This window comes from Pseudophryne corroboree, chromosome 5, assembly GCF_028390025.1.
Source record: "Pseudophryne corroboree isolate aPseCor3 chromosome 5, aPseCor3.hap2, whole genome shotgun sequence".
NCBI lineage: Eukaryota > Metazoa > Chordata > Amphibia > Anura > Myobatrachidae > Pseudophryne > Pseudophryne corroboree.
This window is the reverse complement of record NC_086448.1, coordinates 414,977,167-414,990,753: the sequence shown is the minus strand read 5'-3', so window position 1 is coordinate 414,990,753 and position 13,587 is coordinate 414,977,167. Positions and strand designations below refer to the sequence as shown.

Below are 13,587 nucleotides of genomic sequence, written 5' to 3'. Positions count from 1 at the left end.
TTCAGGCTATTGTACATGTAAATGGTGAAGACAAAGTGGTTCCTGGGCTGTATGCTTGTGGTGAGGCTGCATCCGCATCTGTGCATGGTGCCAACCGTCTTGGTGCAAATTCTCTCCTAGATTTGGTTGTGTTTGGCCGTGCTTGTGCTCTAAGCATAGCGGAGTCCTGTAATCCTGGTAAGCCTACAATGTTCTTTAAGATCTATGTGTACTTGGTCTTAACTGCTTTGTGACTACTCTCTCACAATATGATCTTTTTTTTTTTTGTTTTTTTTTGTTAATGCAAGTGGTTTAGTGGTTAAAACACACCTAGCAAATAACAATCCTGGTTGCTCTCGCTGGAACCCCATTGTTCTCTGTGTGACCCTGTTACTAATAAGTGCCACAACATTGGCATTGTTGGAAGGTCATTGGCCCTCATTCAGTTTGAATTGCTAAAGTACAAAAATCGCAGTCAAGAGATTTTTTTTTTTACTTCTGTGCGTGTGCAAACTGTCAAAGTGCGATCGCATCCCGGACAGATTAATCACATTCTGACAGCGGCGGCTGTCTTTCATCGACGTGACATTGCGCGGGAAGGGGGGGGTGGGGTGGTCCGGCCAACGCAGGTGGACTCTGATGAAGAAAATGGCAGTGGTGCGGGTGATGGCTGCGTATGCAGGGGTGTATCCGCAAATCCCTTGCCCTGTTCTGGGCGGCCCCTAGCATGCGATCTTCAGCAGTAGGAGATTCTGCTTTTTGGCAAAATCTGCTACTGATACTGAATAGGGTCCATTGTGCATGCGCAAGCACACACATCCATGAAGGACAAGACAAGACTCCGAAAGCTTTGAAAGAGCAAAAGCAATGAAATCTATAAATATGAATGAAATAATTTTGTTGTAAGTGGATTCTTGCAACATCAAGCAGATTATTGTCCGAAAACAACACTCACTGGAAATAGGAAGTATATGCAGTATTCATTTTAGGTAAGGGTTGGCTATGTTCCTTAACATGGTAAATGTTCAACATTCCTATTTGTTGTATGATTGTATATTTAGTAAAGATTGTGTACATGCGTTCCCACAACTGGAGTGGGGTTCCTTAGTGAGGCCATTATTTCTGGATGGGTTAAGAGTTTCTGAGCTGTAGACTGCAGGTAGCTCTACTGCTAGGGACCTGCAAGTGTTGTAAGGTGCTTTAATATGGAATAGTTAGCCCCTGTTAATAGTACTATTTTATTTTATTTTTGCTTCTATACAATTCGCTAAAACTTGTCACTTGTCTTATTTTCCCTCACTATTCAAGCTTTGGTTTTGCAAGGAAAAAGTTCTCTCATATAACCAGAGAACACATTGTGGCTTTGGGAGCTTTCACTGAAATTCTAGTCTTCTTTCTTCTGTGTATACTAGAGGCGGACATGTAGAGCTGCGGCTTGACGGTCACCGGCCTTACGAGGTACAGAGCAGCTTCCCCGCTGCAGGACCACTGTCCTGAGGGTTTGTTGTTTAGCAGGGCACTGCGCCTTGGCTGTCACAGCCACAACACGCCGCACACCCTTAACGCTGCCTGGAGGGCTAGGGGGGTCCCCCGGTTGAAGTGCGGGACCCTCTCGGGGGGGGTCCCGCTAAGATCCCCCGTGTAGACTGGCACAAAACTGCTAGAACTAGCACTTGTTATGATGTTTTTTTAGCTGTAAGGAGACTTTTTGCCAGTATAATATATATCTGTAGCTCAGGCGCCATTGGAGGGGGCGGAGCTACATGAGAGCGGGACCTGAGGCATTTTGGAACCTTCCTCTGCTTACTGCAGACATACTCAGCACACACAGCGCTTCCTGATTCCTCAGCCACGCTGGATATCTGGTACAGGGTGTAGCAAAGGGGGAGAGCCGCTTGTGTACACTATCTAGGTCCTCTTTAGGGCAGGAATTGTTAGTGTTTACTGTAATGTAGTGAGCTGACAGCCTCACTGGGGCTGCACAGCTCAGGGTGTGCTGGTGTCTTTCTCTCTCTGTGTGTGTCTCCTGTCACATACAGTAGGGCAGGCTTGCAATATAACTGTCTGTGTGTATGTTATTGTGCTTACTGTGAAACATGGGTAAACACAAGCCGCGCAGTGTATGTCACACCAGATGCTCTCCATTATCTACTGATTCTGTTTCCTGTGAAAAATGCAGCCAATCTTCACAATTCTGTGAAGGGGCTGGAGGAGAGGGTCCAGACCCCCACTGGTTGGGGTCTCTTAAAACTATGATGTCAGATAGGTCATCCCAGCTCACTGCTAATGTGCAGAAGACTCAGCTAGTACAACAAGCTGTTGCAGATTTAGCTGCTAGGGCAGATGCAGCACAGCCCACCCCTCTCTCATGCAGGTCCACAGAAGTGTGGGTTACCTGCTCTACTCTCTAATACAGATGATGATATACAGGAGGATGGGGATGACTTGGATCCCGTTAGTGGGGATCCTGATTCTGCTCAGGGTATTGAAACGCTAATTCTGGCTATAAGTGACGTGTTAAAGCACCCTATAGAGGATGCTGTGTCACAGCATTTGTATTTCTTTATTCAAAACAAGCCTAGTGTCACTTTCCCTGACTCTACAGAGTTAGATGACCTATTCAAGCTGGCCTGGAAAAATCCAGACAAAAAATTCCAAGTGTCCAAAAAATGTTTGCGCACTTTCCCATTTGCTCCTGAATGTAGGAAACTTTGGGAGGAACCACCTGGGGTGGATGTATCAGTCTGTCGCCTGTCCAAAAAGGCAGTGCTGCCTGCCCCGGTATCCTTTACCATGAAGGATCCGGGGGATAGGAAGATAGAGACTACACTCAAATCCATTTACATGGCAGCAGGTGTCTCGCAAAGGCCGGTCATTGACCCATGCCATTCATTCCTGGGCCACTCAAAGTCAGGGGGGCTTTTTGGGGGATATGCCCTTAGTCACTATGGTGACCCTCCTAAAACACATTCAGGACACTACACGTGTCCTCTGTGATCCGCTCAAGAAGATGGTGAACATTAATGCTAGGACTTCTGCCATGGCAGTGTCGGCGCGCAGGGCCTTGTGGTTGCGTCAGTGGATTGCGGATGCAGAAGCCAAACATAGTGTAGAATCCCTCCCCTTTTCTGGGCATGGCTCTTTGGGGTTGAATTAGATACTGGATTTCCAAAGTTACGGGGCCCCGCCGGCGAGACGCTCCTATCCGGTGCCTCCAATGCAACTAGAGGCACCAGAGGTAAGTCCAGAAAACCTGCAAGCACCAGCTCTCAGGAACAGAACACCAGTTCTGCTTCCGCTAAGGCCTCAGCATGACGGTTCCCACCCACCCCGAGGGGATCTCGAGGTGGGAATTCGCCAGCGTCACTTCAGCTGCGTCTGTGAGACTTCTTGCCAGGATACCTGGGTCAGAAATCTTGTTTCTTAAGGCTACAAGCTGGAGTTCGACAGTACTCCTTCCCAACGATTTTTCAAATCAAGCTTACCAGCTTTGGAGGATATGCAAGTTGCGTTGCAACAGGCCATCCAAAAGTTGATCCAGTCCCACGTCATTGTTCCAGTACCAATACCGCAATGCGGTAAGGGGTTTTACTCCAACCTATTTGTGGTGCCGACACTGGACAGTTTGGTAAGTTCCATTTTGAATCTATAATCCTTGAATCCTTATTTCTCTAACGTCCTAGTGGATGCTGGGGACTCCGTAAGGACCATGGGGAATAGACGGGCTCCGCAGGAGACAGGGCACTTTAAGAAAGAATTTGGATACTGGTGTGCTCTGGCTCCTCCCTCTATGTCCCTCCTCCAGACCTCAGTTTGAATCTGTGCCCGGACGAGCTGGGTGCTACTTAGTGAGCTCTCCTGAGCTTGCTATAAGAAAGTATTTTGCTAGGTTTTTTTTATTTTCAGAGAGATCTGCTGGCAACAGACTCTCTGCAGCGTGGGACTGAGGGGGGAGAGAAGCAGCCCTACTCACTGAAGATAGGTCCTGCTTCTTAGGCTACTGGACACCATTAGCTCCAGAGGGATCGTACACAGGATCTCACCCTTTGTCGTCCGATCCCGGAGCCGCGCCGCCGTCCCCCTCGCAGAGCCGGAAGACAGAAGCCGGGTGAAAGAAGCAAGAAGACTTCAAAATCGGCGGCAGAAGACTCCAGTCTTCAAACTGAGGTAGCGCACAGCACTGCAGCTGTGCGCCATTGCTCCCACATTAAACCCACATACTCCGGTCACTGTAGGGTGCAGGGCGCAGGGGGGGGCGCCCTGGGCAGCAATTAGGACCTCTTGGCAAAAGTTGGGCATATATACAGTTGGGCACTGTATATATGCATGAGCCCCCGCCATAATTTTACACAGAAACGCGGGACAGAAGCCCGCCGCTGAGGGGGCGGGGCTTCTTCCTCAGCACTCACCAGCGCCATTTTCTCTCCACAGCTCCGCTGAGAGGAAGCTCCCCAGGCTCTCCCCTGCAGATTCACGGTAGAAGAGGGTAAAAAGAGAGGGGGGGCACATAAATTAGGCGCAAAAACATTATATACAGCAGCTACTGGGTTAACACTAAGTTACTGTGTGATTCCTGGGACATATAGTGCTGGGGTGTGTGCAGGCATACTCTCTCTCTGTCTCTCCAAAAGGCCTTGTGGGGGAACTGTCTTCAAAAAGAGCATCCCCTGTGTGTGTGTGGTGTCGGTACGCTTGTGTCGACATGTTTGACGAGGAAGGCGATGTGGAAGCAGAGCGGGAGCAAATGAATGTTGGGTCGCCGCCGACACCTGATTGGATGGATATGTGGAAGGTTTTAAATGATAATGTTAATTCCTTGCATAAAAGGTTGGATATAGCTGAAACCTTAGGACAGTCGGGGTCTCAGCCCATGCCTGATCCTATGTCGCAGAGGCCGTCAGGGTCTCAGAAGCGCCCACTATCCCAAATTGTTGACACAGATATCGACACGGATTCTGACTCCAGTGTCGATGGCGATGATGCAAAGTTACAGCCTAAATTGGCTAAAGCCATCCGTTATATGATTATAGCAATAAAGGATGCGTTGCACATCACAGAGGAAACCCCAGTCCCTGACAAGAGGGTTCATATGTATGGGGAAAAAAGGCAGGTGGTGACCTTTCCCCCTTCACATGAGCTAAATGAGTTATGTGAAAAGGCTTGGGAATCTCCAGATAAAAAACTGCAGATTTCCAAACGGATGCTTATGGCTTATCCTTTCCCGCCAACGGACAGGTTACGCTGGGAATCCTCCCCTAGGGTGGACAAAGCTCTCACACGCTTATCCAAGAGGGTAGCCCTGCCGTTACAGGATACGGCCACCCTAAAAGATGCTGCGGATAGAAAGCAAGAGGGTACCCTGAATTCCATTTATATACATTCAGGTACCTTACTAAGGCCGGCAATTGCGTCGGCCTGGGTGTGTAGTGCTGTAGCAGCATGGACGGATACCTTATCTGAGGAACTTGATACCTTGGACAAGGATACTATATTAATGACCCTGGGGCATATAAAAGACGCTGTCCTATATATGAGAGATGCTCAAAGAGACATTAGCCTTCTGAGCTCTAGAATAAATGCAATGTCGATTTCTGCCAGAAGGGTCCTGTGGACTCTGCAATTGACAGGCGATGCCGACTCAAAAAGGCACATGGAGGTTTTACCTTACAAGGGTGAGGAGTTGTTTGGGGAGGGTCTCTCGGACCTGGTCTCCACAGCTACTGCTGGAAAGTCAAATTCTTTGCCATATGTTCCCTCACAACCTAAGAAAGCACCGTATTACCAAATGCAGTCCTTTTGATCACAAAAGGGCAAGAAAGTCCGAGGTGCCTCCTTTCTTGCCAGAGGCAGGGGCAGAGGGAAGAAGCTGCACAACACAGCTAGTTCCCAGGAACAGAAGTCCTCCCCGGCTTACACTAAATCCACCGCATGACGCTGGGGCTCCACGGGCGGATCTAGGCCCGGTGGGGGCGCATCTCCGAAATTTCAGCCACAAGTGGGTTCACTCCCAGGTGGATCCCTGGGCACTAGAGATTGTGTCTCAGGGATACAAGCTGGAATTCGAAGAGATGCCCCCTCACCGATACCTCAAATCGGCCCTGCCAGCTTCCCCCCACGAGAGGGAAATAGTTTTAACTGCAATTCACAAATTGTATCAACAGGTGGTGGTCAAGAAGGAGTTATTATTCGACCATGTTTGTAGTCCCAAAACCGGACGGTTCGGTCAGACCCATATTGAATTTAAAATCCCTGAACATATACCTGAAAAGGTTCAAGTTCAAGATGGAATCGCTGAGAGCGGTCATCGCAAGCCTGGAAGGGGGGGATTTTATGGTGTCTCTGGACATAAAGGATGCATACCTTCATGTACCCATTTATCCACCTCATCAGGCGTACCTCAGATTTGTGGTACAGGATTGTCATTACCAATTTCAGACGTTGCCATTTGGTCTCTTCACGGCACCGAGAATATTTACCAAGGTAATGGCGGAAATGATGGTACTCCTGCGAATGCAAGGAGTCACAATTATCCCATACTTGGACGGTCTCCTCATACAAGCGAGATCGAGAGAGCAGTTGCTGATCAGCGTAGCACTTTCTCTGGAAGTGTTACGGCAACACGGCTGGATTCTAAATATTCCAAAGTCGCAGTTGGTTCCTACAACTCGTCTGCCTTTCCTGGGCATGATTCTAGACACAGACCAAAAAAGGGTTTATCTCCCGATGGAGAAAGCTCAGGAACTCATGGCACTGGTCAGGAACCTATTAAAACCAAAACAGGTGTCAGTGCATCACTGCACTCGTGTCCTGGGAAAGATGGTGGCATCATACGAGGCCATTCCCTTCGGCAGGTTCCATGCGAGGACCTTTCAATGGGACTTACTGGACAAGTGGTCCGGATCACATCTTCAGATGCATCGGTTAATCACCCTATCCCCCAGGGCCAGGGTGTCACTCCTGTGGTGGCTACAGAGCGCTCATCTTCTCGAGGGCCGCAGATTCAGCATTCAGGACTGGGTCCTGGTGACCACGGGCGCAAGCCTCCGAGGTTGGGGTGCAGTCACACAGGGAAGAAATTTCCAAGGTCTGTGGTCAAGTCAGGAGACTTGCCTTCACATCAACATCCTGGAACTAAGGGCCATATACAACGCCCTACGTCAAGCGGAGACACTGCTTCGCGACCAACCGGTTCTGATTCAGTCAGACAACATCACCGCAGTAGCTCATGTAAACAGTCATGGCAGCACAAGGAGCAGAGTGGCGATGGCGAAAGCCACCAAGATTCTTCGCTGGGCGGAGAATCACGTAAGCGCACTGTCAGCAGTGTTCATCCCGGGAGTGGACAACTGGGAAGCAGACTTCCTCCGCAGACAACGACCTCCACCCGGGAGAGTGGGGACTTCATCAGGAAGGCTTCGCACAGATTACAAGTCGGTGGGAACTGCCACAGGTGGACATGATGGCATCCCGCCTCAACAAAAAGCTACAGAGGTATTGCGCCAGGTCAAGAGACCCTCAGGCGATAGCTGTAGACTCCCTGGTGACACCGTGGGTGTTCCAGTCGGTCTATGTATTTCCTCCTCTTCCTCTCATACCCAAGGTGCTGAGGATAATAAGAAAAAGAGGAGTGAGAACAATACTCATTGTTCCAGATTGGCCACGAAGGACTTGGTATCCAGATCTGCAAGAAATGCTCACAGAGGACCCGTGGCCTTTTCCTCTAAGACAGGACTTGGTGCAACAGGGGCCCTGTCTGTTCCAAGACTTACCGCGGCTGCGTTTGACGGCATGGCGGTTGAACGCCGGATCCTAGCAGAGAAAGGCATTCCGGATGAGGTCATTCCTAAGCTGATAAAGGCTAGGAAGGACGTGACAGCTCACCATTATCACCGTATATGGCAAAAATATGTTGCTTGGTGTGAGGCCAGGAATGCTCCTACGGAGGAATTCCAGCTGGGCCGTTTCCTTCACTTCCTACAGTCCGGAGTGAATTTGGGCCTAAAATTGGGTTCCATTAAGGTCCAGATTTCGGCCCTATCCATTTTCTTTCAAAAAGAGTTGGATTCTCTACCTGAAGTTTAGACGTTTGTAAAGGGAGTGCTGCATATTCAGCCCCCTTTTGTACCTCCAGTGGCACCTTGGGATCTTAACGTGGTGTTGAGTTTCCTGAAATCCCACAGGTTTGAACCACTCAAAACGGTGGAGTTGAAATATCTCACGTGGAAGGTGGTCATGCTATTAGCCTTGGCTTCGGCTAGGTTTTCCATGCGGATAGAGCAGAATTGCGGACCCGTCCACAATTTCTACCGAAAGTGGTTTCATCCTTTCATATAAACCAACCTATTGTGGTGCCTGTGGCTACTACTGACTTGGAGGATTCCGAGTTACTTGATGTGGTCAGGGCTTTGAAGGTTTATGTAGCCAGAACGGCTAGGGTCAGGAAAACTGTTTATCCTGTATGCTTCCAACAAGCTTGGTGCTCCTGCTTCAAAGCAAACTATTGCTCGCTGGATCTGTAACAAGATTCAGCAGGCTCATTCTGCGGCTGGATTGCCGCTGCCAAAATCAGTTAAGGCCCATTCCACTAGGAAGGTGGACTCTTCTTGGGCGGCTGCCCGAGGGGTCTCGGCATTACAGCTTTGCCGAGCGGCTACTTGGTCAGGTTCAAACACTTTTGCAAAGTTCTACAAGTTTGATACCCTGGCTGAGGAGGACCTCTTGTTTGCTCAATCGGTGCTGCAGAGTCATCCGCACTCTCCCGCCCGTTTGGGAGCTTTGGTATAATCCCCATGGTCCTTATGGAGTCCCCAGCATCCACTAGGACGTTAGAGAAAATAAGATTTTACTTACCAGTAAATCTATTTCTCGTAGTCCGTAGTGGATGCTGGGCGCCCGTCCCAAGTGTGGACTTCTTCTGCAATACTTGTATATAGTTATTGCTTCAATAAGGGTTAAGTTATGGTTGCATCAGGGTTGGACCTGATGCTCTATTATTTGTCATACTGTTAACTGGTTGTTATCACATGTTATATGGTGTGATTGGTGTTGCTGGTATGAATCTTGCTCTGGATTACCAAAATCCTTTCCTTGTACTGTCAGCTCTTCTGGGCCCAGTTTCTCTAACTGAGGTCTGGAGGAGGGGCATAGAGAGAGGAGCCAGTGCACACCAGAACCTAAATTCTTTCTTAAAGTGCCCTGTCTCCTGCGGAGCCAGTCTATCCCCATGGTCCTTACGGAGTCCCCAGCATCCACTACGGACTACGAGAAATAGATTTACCGGTAAGTAAAATCTTATTTTAAAGGTGTTCAAGTTCAAAATGTAATCCCTGCGAGCAGTGATTGCGGGCCAGGAAGAACAGGAATTCATGGTCTCCTTGGGTATCAAGGACGCCTGCCTCCATATTAGGATTTGGCCGCCTCATCAGGCATACCTGCGGTTTGCCCTGCTGGACGATCACTTCCAATTCCAGGCACTGCCTTTCGGCCTGTCTACAACCCTGAGGGTATTCACGAAGGTGATTGCGGAGATGATGTTCCAACTCCGGGTCCAGTGGGTCAATGTTGTCCCTTACCTGGACGATCTTCTGATAAAGCAAGATCCAGGGAGCTTATATTGCTCCATATTGACCGCACTATCCATCTTCTGTCAGACCATGGGTGGATCCTCAACTTACAGAAGTCCCACCTGGAGCCAACTCAAAGGCTCCTGTTCCTGGGGATGTTGCTGGATACTGTGGCCCAGAAGGTGTTCCTACTGGAAGTCAAGGCGAGAACACTTCAGAAGATAGTCCGCACGGTACTCCGACCTGCTCGAGTGTCCTTCCATCTTTGCATAAGATTGTTGGGGAAGATCCAAAATGGCAGGTTCCATGCCAGAACTTTTCAGCTGGATCTCCCGAGCAAATGGTCCGGTTCACATCTTCAGATGCATCGGATGATACAGCTGTCGCCTCAGGCCAGAATATCCCTCCTGTGGTGGCTGCAGTCCTCAAATCTACTGGAGGGCCGGAGTTTAGGAATTGAGGATTGGACCCTCCTCACGACAGATGCGAGTCTACGAGTATGGGGAGCTGTCACCCAAGGGGCGCAGTTTCAGGGCAGGTGGTCGGCCCACGAAAGCTGCCTTTCCGATCAACATTCTGGAACTTCGGGCGATCTACAATGCACTGCTTCAGGCCTCTCTTCTGCTTAAGGATCACGCAATCCAGGTGCAATCACACAACGCCACAGCAGTGGCGTACATCAATCGACAAGGAGGGACAAAAAGCAGAGCCTGCATGTGACAGGTGTCGAGGATGCTCCTCTGGGCGGAAAGAAATGCAAGAGCAATGTCAGTAATCTTCATTCCGGGTGTGGACAACTGTGAAGCCGATTTCCTGAGTCGTCATGATCTCTCCCCCCCCCCCCCCCCCCTTCCCCTCCCCCTCTTGGGAGTGGGGACTCCACCAGCAGGTGGACCAGCAGGTCATCAACCGGTGGAGCTGCCCGCATGATGGCTTCTCGTCTCAACAAGAAACTTTACTGGTATTGCTCACGAACCAGGGACCCTTAGGCGAGGGCAGAAGATGACGTTGCCTTGGCCTTACCAGCTGGTCTAACTGTTCCTCCGATTCCGTTGCTCCCAAGGGTGCTCAAGCGCATCAGAAATCAGGGAGTCTAGGCAATTCTAATTGCCCCGGATTGGCCTCGGAGGGCGTGGTACGCGGATCTTCTGGACATGTCCGTCGAAGACCCTTGGCCTCTACCACTACGAAGAGATCTTCAACAAGTACCGTTCGTCTACCCGGATTTACGACGACTTCGTTTGACGGCATGGAGGTTGAGCGGAACATCCTAGCTCACAAGGGCCTTTACAAGAAGGTTATTGCTACCATCGTTCAGGCCAGGAAACCTGTGATGTCAAAACACTATCATCATATCTGGAGGAGATATGTCTCTTGGTGCGAGGAATACACCTATCTGCCTTCTGAGTTTCACTTGGGACGTTTCTTACGTTTTCTGCAGGCTGGTGTGGATAAGGGCTTATGTCTGGGTTCCATTAAAGTCCAGATTTCAGCCCTCTCCATTTTCTTCCAGAAGAAATTGGCAGTGTTGCCAGAAGTTCAGACCTTCTTGCAAGGGGTACTCCACATCCAACCTCCTTTTGTGCCGCCTACAGCACCCTGGGATTTGAATGTAGTGTTGGAATTTCTACAGTACTCCTGGTTTGAACCTCTGATGACGGTAGAAGACAAGTTCCTCACGTGGAAGACTGTGATGTTACTGGCCCTGGCTTCTGCTCGACATGTCACAGAATTGGTGCCATTGTCATGTAAAAGTCCATACTTTTACGAGTACAGAGCGGAGCTCCGCACTACGCAGCAGTTCCTGCCGAAGGTTGTCTCTGCGTTTCACTTGAAGCAGCCTATTGTGATTCCGTCCAGTACTGGCGCTTTCTCTTACATCCTAGAGGATGCTGGGGTCCATATTAGTACCATGGGGTATAGACTGGTCCACCAGGAGCCATTGGCACTTTAAGAGTTTAATAGTGTGGGCTGTCTCCTCCCTCTATGCCCCTCCTACCAGACTCAGTTTAGAAAATGTGCCCGGAGGAGCCGGTCACAGCTAGGGGAGCTCTACTGAGTTCTCTCGGTAAGAGTTTTATTTCTTTCTTTCAGGATTTTTTGTTTTACAGGGAGGCTGTTGGCGACAGCTGACTGGACGTTAGTTCCGGGGGGCACGATCGCGCCCCGCCACAGGGGTACGCTCGCCCCAGCAGCCGGCCGCCACCCCCCCAGATGCTGAACATGACGAGTTAGTAACTGTCCCCCCTTGCAATCGGGGGGACAGTGTGAAGAGGGCGGCTATTAGGGCGGGAGTGCGGCCTTGACCGCGCTCCGGGGCGGCTCAGTGTACCTTGGTGCGGCGCTGGGGGAAGCGTCCTGGGCCTGCTTTAGACCCCACACTGGTCATCTCCTGACAGGGACTGCAGATTCGGGTCTGCCACTGTTCCTCCAGGCCAGTATAATCTTTACAGAGAGCGGGAAGCCGTTGCCATTGAAGGGGGCGGAGCTTCTCCTCAGAGCGGACCCAGCAGCGTTCAGCGCCATTTTTCCTGCCTGCTCTCACTGCCAAGTGAATCCAGGTTCCTACAGAGCAATCTCCAGCTATCTGTATGGTACCAAGGGGGTTGTAGAAGGGGGGGGGGGGAGCTGTATACAGACTGTGTCACCTATTAAGGGACACAGTCAGCGCTGCTTAGGGACTCCCTATACCTTTAATAGTGCTGGGTGTGGGTTGGCTCCAATCTCTGTGTCTCTCTGCCTTTCTTTGGGGGGAAACTCTGCCTTCATAATACCCGGTGCGTTTGTGGGGTGGTGTGTGTTTGTGTGGTAACATGTCTAGGGACAATGTATCATATGCTGCAGAGGATTTATCCTCACAAGAGGACTCCATTCCATGTAATCAGGATTGCACAGTTTTAGCGCAGATCCCTGCTAGAGTGCCAGAATGGTTAGTCTCTCTGAGGGGGACTATTTCCCAGATTTCTGATAGAGTTGCTAGGACTGACCACGCCACTCAGGTCCTCCAGTCCTCTATGGTTGTTTGGTCTGATACTGCCTCCTCGGGGTCCCCTGTGATTCATTCTCAGAAACGTGCACTTGCAATGTTGCAGGATGACACGGACACCGACTCTGACACTGCAGACGGTGACGGGGATGTGTCGAGGGGAACGGCATCACTTGCCAAGGGGGTACAGTTGCCGATTGCGGCTGTTAGAGATGTTTTGCACATTTCGGACACAGCTCCGGACCAGGTGGAGGAGGCCTTCTTTACAGAAAGCAAGAAGCCCCCCCTCACCTTCCCAGCATCCAAACAATTAAACGCTATCTTTGAAAAGGCCTGGGAAACTCCTGAAAAGAAATTTCAGATCCCTAAGAGGGTTTTGGTTGCTTTTCCCTTCCCAGAGGAAGATAGGAAAAAATGGGAGTCCCCGCCGTTGGTCGATGCCTCTGTATCTAGGCTGTGGTGCTGCCGGTACCAGGATCTACCGTGTTGAAAGACTCGGTGGATCGCAAGGTGGATGCTAGGTTAAAATCCATGTACACGGCTTCTGGGGCTATATTAAGGCCTACTATAGCCTGTGCTTGGATTGCAAAAGCTATTGCCAGGTGGTCTATCACTATGCAGGAAGAATCGGCTACGCTGGATAAAGATGACGTTGATATGTTTTTACGCCATATTCAGGATTCTGCAGGGTTCCTAGTGGATTCCATGAAGGACCTGGGCTCCATGTCCGACTCGGCTCGCAGGGGTCTCTGGCTGCGCCAATGGACTGCGGATGCGGAATCCAGGAAGAGCGTGGAGGGCCTACCCTACACGGGTCAGGCTCTCTTTGGGAAGGAGCTGGATGCGTGGATTGCCACGGCTACCGTGGGTAAGTCCACTTTTCTCCTCTCAGCTGCACCGGCTACAAAGAAGCCTTTCACACCAGCTGCGTCACAGTCCTTTCGGCCCGAGAGGCAAAGACAAAACAAGCCTTCGAACACCTTCTTCAGAGGTGGTCGTGCAAAAGGAAAGAAACCTGCTCCCGCAGGTTCCCAGGCCCAGAAGCCCGCTTCTGATGCC

At 50.3% G+C, this 13,587-nt stretch overlaps 1 protein-coding gene across 1 annotated transcript in view; it reads left to right on the top strand.

Annotated features, from left to right (window-relative positions):
- The window catches only part of SDHA (succinate dehydrogenase complex flavoprotein subunit A), a 294,640-nt gene that overhangs the window by 188,528 nt on the left and 92,525 nt on the right, over positions 1-13,587 (top strand). Inside the window, exon 10 of the mRNA XM_063922780.1 lies at positions 6-177. Coding sequence (XP_063778850.1) covers positions 6-177 — 172 coding nt within the window. The remainder of the gene's footprint in view (positions 1-5; positions 178-13,587) is intronic.